At 48.5% G+C, this 14,166-nt stretch overlaps 1 protein-coding gene across 1 annotated transcript in view; it reads right to left on the bottom strand.

Moving 5' to 3' along the window:
* The window catches only part of RNF115 (ring finger protein 115), a 47,685-nt gene that overhangs the window by 9,872 nt on the left and 23,647 nt on the right, over positions 1 to 14,166 (bottom strand). Inside the window, exons 4-8 of the mRNA XM_054010430.1 lie at positions 9,750 to 9,961; positions 8,149 to 8,220; positions 7,788 to 7,860; positions 4,326 to 4,419; positions 1,313 to 1,428 (exon numbers count right to left, since the gene is read on the bottom strand). Of these exons, the coding sequence (XP_053866405.1) occupies positions 1,313 to 1,428; positions 4,326 to 4,419; positions 7,788 to 7,860; positions 8,149 to 8,220; positions 9,750 to 9,961 (567 nt within the window). The remainder of the gene's footprint in view (positions 1 to 1,312; positions 1,429 to 4,325; positions 4,420 to 7,787; positions 7,861 to 8,148; positions 8,221 to 9,749; positions 9,962 to 14,166) is intronic.

Genomic DNA, 14,166 nt, shown 5'->3' with positions numbered 1-14,166 from the left:
GGGGCAGGGGGGAAACCTAACTGGCTTCAAGACTGAGCTTGAGAAGTTTATGGAAGGGATGGTATGAGGAGACTGCATACAATGGCATGTAGCCAATCTACGACTGCTAGCAGCAAGCATCTTCAGTAACTGGTGATAGGACAGTAGATGGGGAGGGCTCTGAGTTACTACAGAGAATTCTTTCCCAGGTGTCTGGCTGGTGAGTCTTGCCCACATGCTCAGGCTCTAACTGATCGCCAGATTTGGGGTTGAGAAGGAAATTCCCCCCAGGTCAGATTGGCAGAGATCCTGGGGGGTTTTCGCCTTCCTCTGCAGCATGGGGCATGAGTCACTTGCAGGTTTAAATTAGTGTAAATGGTGGGAGGGCTTCAGTGACTCAGCCAGAGGTTAGGGGTCTATTACAGGAGGGGGTCGGGGTGAGGTTCTGTGATGTGCAGGAGGTCAGACTAGCTGACCATGACGGTCCCTTCGGACCTTAAAGTCTATGAGGTAAGTTCTCTCCATTTGGCAGGTGGAGAAACTGAGGCAGAAAGGTGCAGGGACTAAGCTCTGCTCACAAAGGAATTCAGGCCTAAGCCATGCTTCCTTCTATGGTATCTTCTTAGGGTTGGATTAGAGGTGGTGGAGACAGAGATAGTCTGTGCATTAGGCAGGCACTGTGCGGCTCTGCAAGCTTCCCCCACTCTCTGCCGATGCCCCCTCAGGCATGCCAGGAGCCGTAGAAGGAAGCATGGCTTAGGCCTGAGTTCCTTTGTGAGCAGAGCTTAGTCGCTGCACCTTTCTGCCTCAGTTTCTCCACTTGCCAAATGGAGAGAACTTACCTCATAGACTTTAAGGTCCGAAGGGCCCGTCATGGTCATCTAGTCTGACCTCCTGCACATCGCAGGCCACATTCATTCCGTGATATCAGGATGATAATAAGCGGGGGGGGAAAGTTTTCAAGTTGACACTTCCCACGAGGACAGAGACCCCAGCTTGTTTCACACATAACAACCAATTGTCAGATGGCACAAACTGGGCTACTGCTAACACCAACAGGGTCTGACCGGGTGATTTCGAGATAAAAAGCATCATAAATCCATTAGCAATTTCTCCAAGCCTCCATTTTACTTCAGCCTGAAGGACAGCTTTAGAAGAGACACGTTTCAAAGGCTGAATGATTAATATTATGGTGTCATGAAATGAAAGAGCTTTGGATTGAAGTGGCAGATAGTGTGGTCAATGCACCACACGCACCGGTAGCTCAAGACTGAGGTACGAGACAGCAAGGAGCGGTCAATATTAGCACAGTCTCTCTCTCACACGCACTTACCAGTTCTAACCATGGCACGATGCAGTTGCTGTGGAAGAAGTGATTGCACGGTAACTGTCGAACCTGCTCTGCTACTGTATAATCTTCTTTACAAACAGGACACTCCAAACCTGTATCTGCAGGACAGATTCATACAGGGGATGGGTTAGCACGCTGGACACAGCAGAGACCTGTTTGCACAGCCTTAATCCACAATGGGTCCAATGACAACAGCCAAACCCTTACCAAAATGGGGCATCAAATGCCGCATTCACTTACTGATCTCAGTTGATTTCTCCCAGAGGGATGCAGACAGGAGGACTTGAGCCGGGGAACAGTGAACAGTTGTCGAAGAGGAGCAAGGCTGAGTTTGCAGACATGAGGAAATGATGGAGTATGGATTGTTTTTTCGTTTCGGTCGCCCGTGCATGGCACAATAAGGAGATATATTTTATCCAGAGTGCCCTACCCAGGGCTGAAGGGCGACCGACAGTAATTGAGAACAGATACTGGACACCCCGCACTGATAAACAGAGAATAAATGTGGGTGGTGGCGATTCAGCACAGGAAAGGTCCTAGAGACGGGGAGGAGTTTATAACTAAGGAAGGAGGGTCTGAGCTGGATGGTGGTTTCTAGTTCTGTCAATGGGATTACTCGCAGGAGTGAAGTTACACAGTGTTTGTAGGATCGAGCCCAAGGGCAGTAAATTTCTCATTTCTAAAATGCCTTTGCCATTATTTTATTGACGCTTTTATGGCCTTGGCGAGTCCATTTTCAAATTTTATTTTTATTATAACTTTTTGGTTTTATAGTTCCTGTTTCCTGATGGCTGGACTCCAATACATACATGGGAAGGGAGAACATTCAGCTACTTGAATGGCTTACAGTCAGCTTTATATTTGATGTTGGGGCCACAATGGACTTTTTTACATAGTTAATGCTCTGCAAAGTGCTATTAAAGACCTTCCAATATAGGGCCTTGGGGATTATACAGCCTATAGTGGACGCTGACATTTACCAGGCTGGCACAAAAGATGACCGATAACGAAAATCAAACTAGGGACATTTTACTTGTCTATTAAACTCACTCGCGTAGGACAGTGCCAACACCACCAACACAAGAACTAGGGGTCACCCAATGAAATCAAAACAAACATAAGGAAGTACTTCTTCACCCAACACACAGTCAACCTGTGGAACTCATTGCCAGGGGATGTTGTGAAGGCCGAAACTATAACAGAGTTCAAAAAAGAACGAGGTAAGTTCATGGAGGATAGGTCCATCAATGGCTAATAGCCAAGATGGTCAGGGATGCAACTCCGTGCCAAAAGCGGAGAGTGGATGACAGGGATGGATCACTCACAATTACCTGTTCTGTTCATTCCCCCTGAAGCACTTGGCATTGACCACTGTTAGAAGACAGGATATGGGCTAGATGGACCATTGATCTGACCCAGTTATGGCTGTTATGTTAATTTTGCAATGCTGCTATGGAATTAAGATTAGTGATTCTTCCTCCCCAGGAAAGGAGCACGTTGGCTACATAGCAATCCCAGTTTGGACACTGAGAGCTGCTCTCCTGTCACCATTAGCGCTGCACTGACACTGCAGCTCCAGCACCAAACACATTTCCTAGCTTGCGTCCTTTGCCAGCAGAGACACTGAACCTGCCACATTAATTCCCGACTCAGTTGCCAGGTAGCACAACAGATGTTCAGCTAGCTCACAGACACGGGGCAGACTCTACTGTTGCTTTGCAGGAGATATTATAATATGGAGATACACGCTCCTCTTCAGTCTCCATAAATCAGACTAAAACTCGTGCATATAAAAAGATCCAGACAAAAACAGATACCATGGAAACAGATTTTTTTTTTTTTTTGTAAATGAAACAGTGCGTCTTCAACCAATTTTAGTTTCAGGGAACACATTAGCTTATAGGGGGAAAAGAATCCGGACTGCAACTTTGAGTCACACACGTCTGCAAACACACTAAAAAAAAAAACCTTGCTGAACCAACAGTGAAACCGTGAGCACTCATGAAACACACACAATTCTTTGCTGTCAAGTATGTCAAAAGAAGAACAGGAGTACTTGTGGCACCTTAGAGACTAACAAATTTATTAGAGCATAAGCTTTCGTGGACTACAGCCCACTTCTTCGGATGCATATATATGTTCCATTCTATATGCATCCGAAGAAGTGGGCTGTAGTCCACGAAAGCTTATGCTCTAATAAATTTGTTAGTCTCTAAGGTGCCACAAGTACTCCTGTTCTTCTTTTTGCGGATACAGACTAACACGGCTGTTACTCTGAAGTATGTCAAAGGAACCGGTGATCTTTACACCCACATTTTAAAGAGGATTTAGGAGCAGTTCAGTAGGAATCTGTTCACAGTTGTATTTACCAGCTAAGAAAGGAGACGTGACATGCACGCTCCCCTTGGATCTGATAAACAGAAGGAGGTCACAACAAACATAAATAGAAGGAGGTAAGTTTAAAACAGCAGCAACAGCTCAAATAAGCAAAAGGCGTGTTTCTCATAACTGGATAAATGCAACATACCACATGCACTATGCATGCCGCTGTCAGTCCGAAGCCTTGACTTTACCAACCAATGCCTGCTACTCATTCAATTCAGACCATTTTAGCTTTTGGGAGGGCAGTTGAGACCAGGGATCAAAGCAGGCCCACCTCCACAGTCAGGGTAGCCCGAGTTGTCAGCAGAACCTCCAGAGCTACAAAAAATCACAACCCTCCATTGCTTGAGCTGAGTGACTCAGCTAGATGGTGGACCAGATGTTCGAGGGTGCACACAACACACAACTGAATGGAAGGTAGCAGGCAGTGGTGGAGGCAAAGAGACTAATCATTAACGTAGGGAAGCTTAAGGGAAAAGTCAGAAAAGCCTTCGGGACCCATGGAGAGCACCAGTGTAGATCTATCAATGCATCCAAATGGTAGAAGACACACAGCAGGACATCAAGCATTACTAGACATGGGAGGAAAGACCAGATATTGGACTTAACCCACCGACTTGTTCCTGAGTTACTGTCACCGTTGGAAGAGAGGTGATCTTCTCTTTGTCAGCTGGGGGCGGTCCTGTGTTTTCCAACTGTCCTAAAAGCTGCAAGGGGATGACAAACACACCATGTTTTAGAACGCAACCCAGCCTTATCTTGTGGAATACCTCTCATTCAAGCTGTGCCTCCACATGACTCCACCACATTAACCAGGCCAGGGAGGGAGCTGCACCATAAAACATAGGCTAGTCGCTAGCTACAGGATAGGGAGGTTTTCAGACGGCATCTGAAGTTAAATGGATGCAGGTAAGCTGCATCTGGCACAAACTGCAGAGAAGGCTCTCGGACCACAGCAGGGAGCCAGTGCTGTATGAGCAGGGTGGGGAGGAGAAGAAAAAAACCAAGAGACAGGCTGGAGCGAATGGAGGAGGATACTGGACTGAAAGGGAGTTGACAGAGGTGTCTCGCGACTGGAGGGTTGGAGAAAGGCATTGTGCTGCCTGGTGGGCGTAAGAAGATACGCAGCAGTGTTCTGCACACGCTGGGACTTGGGCAGGCCACGAAGAGAGGAGATTACAAGTGGTCCCACTCTAGCCCAGTAATGACACCGCAATAAAATGACTGAGGTGATATTGACCCCCGTCACTCGCCCCCTCCAGACACGGGATGGAGGCACAGCCGAGAGGAGCTGTACGTCCACACAGAAACCAGACTGCTGCTTGTGGAATAGAGGGGGGGGGGTGATGTCAGCAAATGGCACCTGATGACCATAATGAGACTCTCCAAGCCCCCTCCCCTGGACACGTGGGATGTGGGCTCCTTTGAGGAAGCTGTGACGAAGGAGAGCAAGATGCGTTTGTGAGGTAGTTTGTAAAGCTGTGGCTAGCCGTGAACGACGGCAGATGGCCTGCACGCCATGTTCACGAGGTGCTTGACAACAGCAGGATTAGCTACCACAAAATGTTCTAGTTGCTCATCCTCTCCAAGACAGGGGAGTCATCGCCCTCCAGAGATTTGGCTCCACTCCCAAGCCAGCCCCTTCTGTTCTCATATTAGCCAAAAAAGAGCTTGTGGGGTGGTGATGGGAAAGGAATTGACCCTATTCTCCTCCAACCAAGATGCACTGTCCCTAGTGGGCAGAAGGCAATCGGTAACTCATCGCTTCAGAAGGCTCTGTAGCTCTCGAGACATAAAAGCTGCATCTGTCTGAACAGGGATCTATGCAGAGAACTGAAATCTCCAACGCAATGCCGGGACTGTCTTTGTGTTGGGCGTTTGTACAGAACCTAGCACAACCGATACCTGGGCGCTACGGTCAGACAAATAAATGATAAGAAGTTAGCTTTGCTATCGTTAAGGTTTGCAGGGCTGTTGCAAGGAACTTGCAACCTTCCTAGCAGATAGTTGCACAGCTAGAATTGGCGCTCACGAAAGGCAAGGAGATGAAACAATATACCCTCCAACGTTGGCTTTCATACGAAGCCCTCAAAGAGCCTCTGCATTAGCAGGACAGTAATTAAGCCTCAACGCTGCCCCATTCCCACAAGGAGATAGATATCCCTGTTTTATACAGGGGAAAACAAGGCATAGAAAGAAGAGATTCACCCAAAGTCTCACAGCCAGTCAGCAGCAGAGCTGGGAACCCAGGTATCCTGACCCATCTCCCCATCCCTTTTGCTAAGAACCAGCCCACCTTTACAAGCAGAGATGAAGCAAAAACGATCAGAACCAATTCCTCCTCCTTTACCCTGGTCCCTCCCTGTGAGTGTTCTAGACGATCATTAAAAATAGCTTAAAGCGTTAGCAGCCTCATTGCTGCCATAATCAGGATCCCCTTGTGCCAAGACGTTTGTGGTGATAACTCAGATGAGTCAGAATGAAACACAGAGCTGCATCGACTTACTACCTGCAACACTAGCGAGGTGTGTTCTCAGACCAGGTACTGAGGAGCCTGAGGTGGGGCTGATGGTTGTGGAACTGTGGGTCAGCTGCTCTCAAAATCATTAGCCTCAAAAGTGATTTAAGGGCTGAAATGAATGCCTTACAGTGAGAGACTAAAAGAGACTGTTTAGCTTATCAAAGAAGATCCAGAGAGGACTGGATGATGGAGTTTAAGTACCTTCCTGGGTAAAGATACTAAAGGGCTCTAACAGGGAAAGGCGTAACAAGAACCAAAGCCAGACAAATTCAAATTAGAAATAAGGCCTAGTTTTTTAAGTGAGAGTAATTAACCATTGGAACAAACCACCCAGGGAAGTGGTGGATTCTTGATGTCTTCAAATCACAACTGGATGCCTTTCTGGAAGAGATGCTTTACTCAAACCAGGTACTGGGCTCCATACAGCAGTACCTGGATGAAATGTTATAGCCTATGCTATACTGGAGGTCAAACTAGATGATCTAATCATAGAACCATGTATCTGTAGGGCTGGAAGGAACATCAAGAAGTCATCAAGTCCAACGTCCTCTGATGAGGCAGGACCATGTAAACCTAGGCCATCCCTGACAGGTGTTTGTCCAAGCTGTTCTTAAAAACCTCCAACAACGGGGATTACGCAACCTCCCTTGGCAGCCTGTTCCAGAGCCTAACCCCCCTTAGGGTTAGAAAGTTTTTCCTAATATCGAACCTAAATCTCCCTTGCTGCAGATTAAGCCCATTGCTGCTTCTTCTATCTTCAGTGAACATGGAGAACAATTGGTCACCGTCCTATTTATAAACGGCCCGTAACATATTTGAAGACTTACCAGGTGCCCCCACACTCTTCTTTTCTCAAGACTAAACATGCCCCCTTTTTTTAAAACCTTTCCTTGTAGGTTTTGTCACGCTCCTCCACACCCTCTCCAATTTGGCCACCTTTCCTGAAGTGTGACACACAGAATTGGACACAGGTCGCCAGCTGAAGCCTCACCGGTGCCAAATAGAGCAGAATAATTACCTCCTGTGTCTTACATACACTATTTCTGTTAATACACCCCAGAATGATATTAGCCTTTTTTTTTGCAACGGCATCACCCTACTGACTCATATTCAATGCGTGATCCACTAAAACCCCCAAGTCTTTTCAGCAGTACAACCACCTAGCCAGTTATCCCCAATTTTTTAGTTATGCATTTGATTTTTCCTTCCTAAGTGAAGCACTTTGCACTTGTCTTTATCAATTTTCATCTTGTCGAACTCAGACCAGTTCTCCAATTTGTCAGTGTCATCCTGCACTGCAATCCTGTCCTCAAAAGTGGCTGCAACTCCTCTTGGCGTGGTGTCATCTGCAAATTTTATAATTTGTCATCTGCTCCACTCTGTTATCCAATCGTCCCTGCTGGCCTTAAAAATCTATGAAAAAGGGATTATCTCTAGAAGGAAGGGAGATTGACAGGAGAGGGAAGTGAAAGATAGAATCTTACAGGCACAAATCAGAAAGCTTGGGCAGCATAACGGGGTCTCATCCCACAACAGCACACGTGCAAATCTTACCTGGGTCACAATAGCATCAAGGCCGCTCTGTCCCCATGCATAGTCGCCTGGATTGGAGTGCAGCATTCCACTCCTGCAGATAGAAGCAAACAGTTAAGGGAGCGATTTTGTCAACCTCAATACAGCTCAGAAATGTTCTTGCACTGAAATTCAAACAAACACCAGCAGGATTTATACAGCACATCATCTTGTGGGATCCCAGAGATGAAGCCGTTCAGCTGGGTACAGATCTGACAGCACAAGAGCTATCCCATTGTGGAGTGCCATTTATCGCATAGACACAACAGATTTGCAGCACAACGCTTGTTTACTGCAACGATCTGATCCAAGGAGGTGGTGCTAAACGCTGCTCGCTACTCACCAGGAAAAAGGGTGCTGTGAGCCTGGGATTGCTGAGTTTGCAAAAAACCCTGCAAAGATCTGCTGTATTATTCTGTTAAGAAGAAAGGGTAAAAAAAACAAACAAAAACAAAAAACAAATTGAGCAAACAGGCTAGGACAAAAACATAGGTAAGCAACAACATTTTAGTGAGAGAAGGACAGTGAACCACTAGCTCCTCCCAAAATCAACTACGGGTCCCTCCCTCAGAAAGCCACACTTTTTGTACATCTTTCCTCCAAGGGTGAGCCAAGACTGCCCAACAGACAGGAGGAAGGAAGCGTGTTTAAAGCAATGCAAACTTCTCCGAGATGGTGCCAGGGGTTGAGATGTCCAGGACACGGATTCTTTTTCCCTACCCCGGTAGCTTTCATTGCTGTGGGGACGGAGATTAAAGGAGGAGGAAGTGGAGAGTGAAAAATATTCAACTCCGAGTCAAATGTTTTCACTGATTTTGGGGGGAGAATGTGAGTTTTTAAATGACATGCCCTGGATCCAAGGAGTTATGGGAATGGCAGGTGTGGCAAGTGAACGAACACTCAGAGTTAAAAACCTGGACCTGTGTAAAGGATTTTAGGCACTGCAATACCTAACTGATTTAGGAGCCTAAATCTCATTTTCAAAGGGGATTTAGACACTTAGGAGCAAAAATCCCATCAACCGTCAACATGATTTGGTTCCTACGTGTAAATCCCTTTTGAAAATGAGATTTAGACTCTTAAATCAGTTAGGCACTGCAACGCTGAGCCCAGCGGTGCGGAAACACCTTTCAAAATCTGGGCCCTAGTCTCTAGGGATACTCAACGGATCAAAGCCAGTCTTCCTGCACCTGACGCAGTACCAGATGCAGGACCAAGACCTCTTATTGTATTAGCTCTCAGCATCCTCTGGGCCAACCACGCTCCCATCCGGGGGTTAGGAGCCAAAGAGACTATTCCAATCCCTTCTCTCCTCCATAGCACCAGTCCTGCTTGCCTCCCGAAACAAGAGCTCTCGTACCTCCCGCAGCATGCCCCGCGACCCCAGGAGCAGCCGCTTCCCCTAACGCCCTGTGACCCCTTAATGGCTCCTGGCTTGAGGTTGTGCCCAGGAATTGGCAGCAGGTAGAGCGGGTTAGGATGGAAGGAAGAAGGTGGATTCCCCACTGATGAATGGAGTGCCAATCTGGGACTTTGTCTAGGTAAGCACTCTGACCCAATACTCCCGCCCGCCTCCAAATCTAAGGACCCGCCCCATGCCCAAGGCGTTAAGAATTAAGATGACAGCGGGGCCAACTCCACAATCTAATGGGAGGGCACCACACTGCCGTGCAGGGGTTCGGAGGTCACGACTCGTATCTGTCCTTGTTCTCATACTGATAGCACTACTGGGGCACCCCAGAGGCAGTGGGCCCAATGCCTCTCTTTAGCAACCCCAATTTTGGAGTGGCCCCAACAGGCTTTATGAAGGACCCAGTCATCCACAGGGGGAAGGAGGGAGGGGTCAGTCTGCTGAGGGGTAAGGCTCTGGGAAGCCTGGCGGTTCAAGCAGGAAGGAGGCCCGAGATAAGCTGCAATAAGTACACTGAAAGTCTCGTCACTTACCCTTCAATAGCAGGAGACCTGTCTGGACGTGAACTGCCCCGGGATCTGTACCTCCGTGTCATGGGCAGCCGCGGGGGTCTGCTTGGTCCCCAGAGATCCGCATGTGCTTGATGGCCCCTTTCGTTGTCTCGGCTGTCTTGATCCAGCGAGCTGCTGCTCAGAAACGGTCTGAAGTCTGGGAATAACATTGTGTGGTCCAAGTGGTCCCAAAGCTGTTGAGAAGCCAAAACACATGCAACACACGTGCACAGGCTGTTAGGGCAGGAAAGGAAGACCTGCTTTAAATACAGTTCAAGAGGGATTGGATGGGTCAAGGGATCAGCAGCGGACATGGGATCTCTCTCCTCTTGATCATTGGTTTGACTCTAACATAGGTCGATAGAGACTGAAAGCTGTTGCCACTTGATGGTGGCTCACGTTCAGTAGCCTATGGAACGAGCAGAGAGGGGAGGATACCACTCCTAGGGTGACAGACAGACACCCCCACCACACCCCTCGTTACTAGCCTCAGCAGAGGCCAAGACTGACTAGGCCACAGAAACCCCCCAGGGCAGAACAGAGGCTCAGGGTGAGAGCAGCATAAGGATAGCTGCCGTTATCTCTTCTAGGGTTAGACAGAGGGCTACAATCTCCGAGGCTGCAAATCTGGACTCTTTCTCCAGTGTGATGGATTTTAAAATTACTTCTAGACCGAAAGGTGAGGTTTCTTCTGTTCCAATGGAGACAGGACCCAGAGGGGAAAATATCGGCCGCTCGTAAATGCAGGGCTAAACAGCAGAGGAGCTGTGGTTTTCTAAAGGCCCTTTAGAAATGAACAGTATACCAGTGACAAGTATTAGTCTGACATCCCTGGAGACCGACAGTCTCTATTCCCAGAGCAGGTACTGCAAGGGCAGAACAAGTTTTCCCACACACCGCTCCCTGCCCTATCTGTATCCCAGTAGCGCCTAGAGACCCCATACAAGATCAGCTGCCAGGTGCTGTACAGACACACAGTAAGTGCCACATGTTGTAAGCTCTTTGTGGCAATGCTGTCTACGCAGACAGACAAAACAGGCACAGAGAAGGGAAGTGAATTGTCCAAGATCATTGGGGGGAGGGATAGCTCAGTGGTTTGAGCATTGGCCTGCTAAACCCAGGGTTGAGAGTTCAATCCTTGAGGGGGCCACGTAAGGATCTGAGGCAAAAATCAGTACTTGGTCCTGCTAGTGAAAGCAGGGGGCTGGACTCAATGACCTTTCAGGGTCCCTTCCAGTTCTATGAGATAGGTATATCTCCATATATGATCATATAGCAGGTCTGCTGAGTCCCGGTCCAGTGCTCTACCCACTAGGCCATGCTGCCTGATAAGTAATCAGGGACTCACTACACAGACGGTACCAAGCGGCAGAGGTCAGCAGTGGCCAGAAGCCATTGCTACCCAACAGGGGATATTCTGCATGTCAGCAGTCTGAAAAGGCTGACCCCATGGACAAATGAAAGGCCTCCATCTGCGCAGGCTACTGTAGTCTACAGGCTACAGATAACCTCTGGGTTTGTGCCTTTGAAGCTGCAATCGCTGTGACAGAAAAATCCTCAGCGTACTGCAAAACGGGGCAGCAGCAAAACGGGGCAGCAGGGTTATACCAGGCCTGGGGAACCGGACAGAACTGCGAAGTCGGTTAATTAAGAGCTGCCTTTTGGGAAAACTTTGTAAAACGTCAAGCAGAGCAGGGGGAAGAAACAAAGTCATCCTGAGAAAAGCAATTTATCAAATTTAGATTGTTTGCCAGACATTTTCTGGGAACCATGGCAACCAGCTTAATTTAGCCCAAACTAATCAGGTGCATCACCCCCAATTAGACTAATTTGTTGATTCTTTCCTGGCAGATTTATGCGCAGCTATCAAAGCAGACTACATGTTTGTTTTAGTAACTTACGTAGCGTTCATCATACTTAGCCAGAATGGAGCTAAATGCAGTTCTCAAAGCGCAGGCCTAGTGGGTGTCAGCGTAGCCTAGCAGATGGAGCACTGGACTGGGAGTCTGGAGACAGGGGTTCTAATCCTGGCTCTGCCATTGGCTCAATGCGTGACCTTGGGCAAGTCACTTAGACCTCCCCGTGCCTCAGTTTCCCCATCCGTACTTACCTTCTTTTTAAAGTACTTGAACAGCTATGGGGGAAAATAGGTAATAACATTATAGGTGCCTCCGGCAAAGAGGGGGTGAGGAAAGGAAGGAGCAGATGAAAAAGGCTAGGGGAGAACTAATCGAAGTAGAAAAGCCTTGCATCTAACCTTCAAAGCAGCTGCAGAGGGGCCGTGGTGGATACACGTAGGGAGATAACACCAGGCCATGAAAGTCTCATGTTCGGACAGTTCCAGATGGAACCTCGGTGTAGCAAAGAGATGGAATGAACACGATCGCCTTGGACCGACTCGTAGACAGATGGTTACTCATGTGTTCTTCCCAATCAGCTGATAAAGGTCCAGGGAGAGAGTAGCTGTTCTTTTCCCTTCCTGACCTTGCAGCAGAATATTTATTAGCTTTTCTGCCAAGGGTAGGGGAGAGCTGCAATGCTTCCACTCCCTTCACTGCGCTAGGTTTACTGATCGAATGTGTAAAACGAAAGCATTTTGTTTTAACACTGATGAAAAAAGAAGTCTTGATGGGATGTGGGAGAGGAGGGGTTTCTGGTGGGTAGAGCAGAGGACGAAGAGCTAAGCCTCCATAACATCCGCTGCTCATTGTGTGACCTTGGGAAAGACACACCGCCTCCCCGGGCCTCTATTTCTCCATCTGTAAAACGGGGATTAAACCTCCCTCGCGGAGCGGAGGGCGATGTGAATCAGCATGTGACTAACTAGCATTAGATCTGAAATCCTCCAGCGCCAGGTTCCATAGAAACAGAAGAGCACGTTTTGCTTGGAAACAGGCTGCTGAATTCAGACCACAGACAACAGCTGTGGTGATACTGGCCCATCGTCCAGGTCAGACAGTGCCACGTATTTTGTAGGACCCACTGATCCGTTTAAGCCCAGCTTTCTGGCCGACAACAAACAGTAGCTTGCTCATTCTGCAACAGGTTAGCTGGCTCATTAAGTGAAACTGGGCTCGGCTCTCCAGATCCGGTCCAGGAGCTCCCTGTTGGGCCCACTGAGAGGGTGGGGCAGCACCTGACAGGCTACAAAAGGTCATTGAGAAGTCAGAATAGGGGAATCAGGCAGGGGAGGAGAGCTGCTGGAGAGATGGTGGTTCCTGGGAGAAAGCGGAGACAGGGGAGCAGCACACGGGGTTTGCTGGCTGGTGTTCCCAAGCCAGAGGGCCGAAGGCAGGGGGAGCAGCAGAGGGAGATGCCTGCTGGCTCTACGCCACAGCCAAGGGCCAGAGAGGGAGGAAGGCAGGGGGAGCAGGAGAGCGGCTTACCCGCTGACATCTCCTTGCTGGAGAGCTGGAGCCTGAGGAAGGCAGAGCGGGCTGGGGGACCGAGGGATGCTCCCAGCAGAGAGGCTGGGAGAGATGCTGCTGGGAAGAGCAGGGTTGCCCCCCAAAAGGATGGGCAGGGTTTCTGTCCCGACAGAGGGAAAGAAGAGGACAGCTGTGACGGAAGACGCTGGGGTAGGATACGAACAAGGACTAGATGCACTGGGGTGAGACAGACTAAAATTTTGGGACCTTTGTTACAGACTATTTGCAGAAGCATTTTGTAATAAATACCACCCCTCTTGGGGGCCAGTTTAAGTAAGAGCCTGAAGTGGAGTCCTCTGAGTTACCCAAGAGGGAAACTGAGGCAAGGGGCCACTTGCAGGGGTGCCCAGGAGGGGGCCCACTTGTTTATACCACCACCAGTGCATGCTCCATTCGCTCACACAGCTGCTGCTTTTGCTGTCGAAACCCACCTGTTCCTTTACTAAACTGAACAGCTGTCGGTTCCGCGACAACCCCTTAGGTAAGCCGAGACGCTCGGCTCAGGTGTGCTATTTGCATAGGACACGAGCTTTCAGGGTAGTCAATGAAATTATGCAGCGCAATTGGCTCGATTTCCTTGGCTTTTCACCCGCTTGCAGGAAAGAAGTGGGGCGTATAGAGACAGTCACGAAGCAAGGCAATCTCCCCGTTCTCCTCTCCTGGACCTCTGACGGCATCATTCAGAACTGAAAGTGCTAACTTGCAACCTTAGGCTGCAAAACCAGTTTTGTTTTATTGCATTTTTAGAAAGCCTCTTCGTGATTAAACAAGCCTGCGGTTCAAAATAGCTCAGTTAGTAGCAACTGATGCTCTGTTACTATGAGGGCACAGAAGGTTTATTAAGATTTTTATGAAAGATTTCAGAACGTGTAAGCAACCAAGTAGTGTCAGACAAGAGAGCTACCTGTGTGAAGCGGGAGCAGTTGGCATTTACACTGGATATACCAGTGTCAGGTGATCTAGACACATCA

This window comes from Malaclemys terrapin, chromosome 21, assembly GCF_027887155.1.
Source record: "Malaclemys terrapin pileata isolate rMalTer1 chromosome 21, rMalTer1.hap1, whole genome shotgun sequence".
NCBI classification, from domain to species: Eukaryota; Metazoa; Chordata; order Testudines; family Emydidae; genus Malaclemys; species Malaclemys terrapin.
This window is presented reverse-complemented; position numbering and strand designations above follow the sequence as displayed.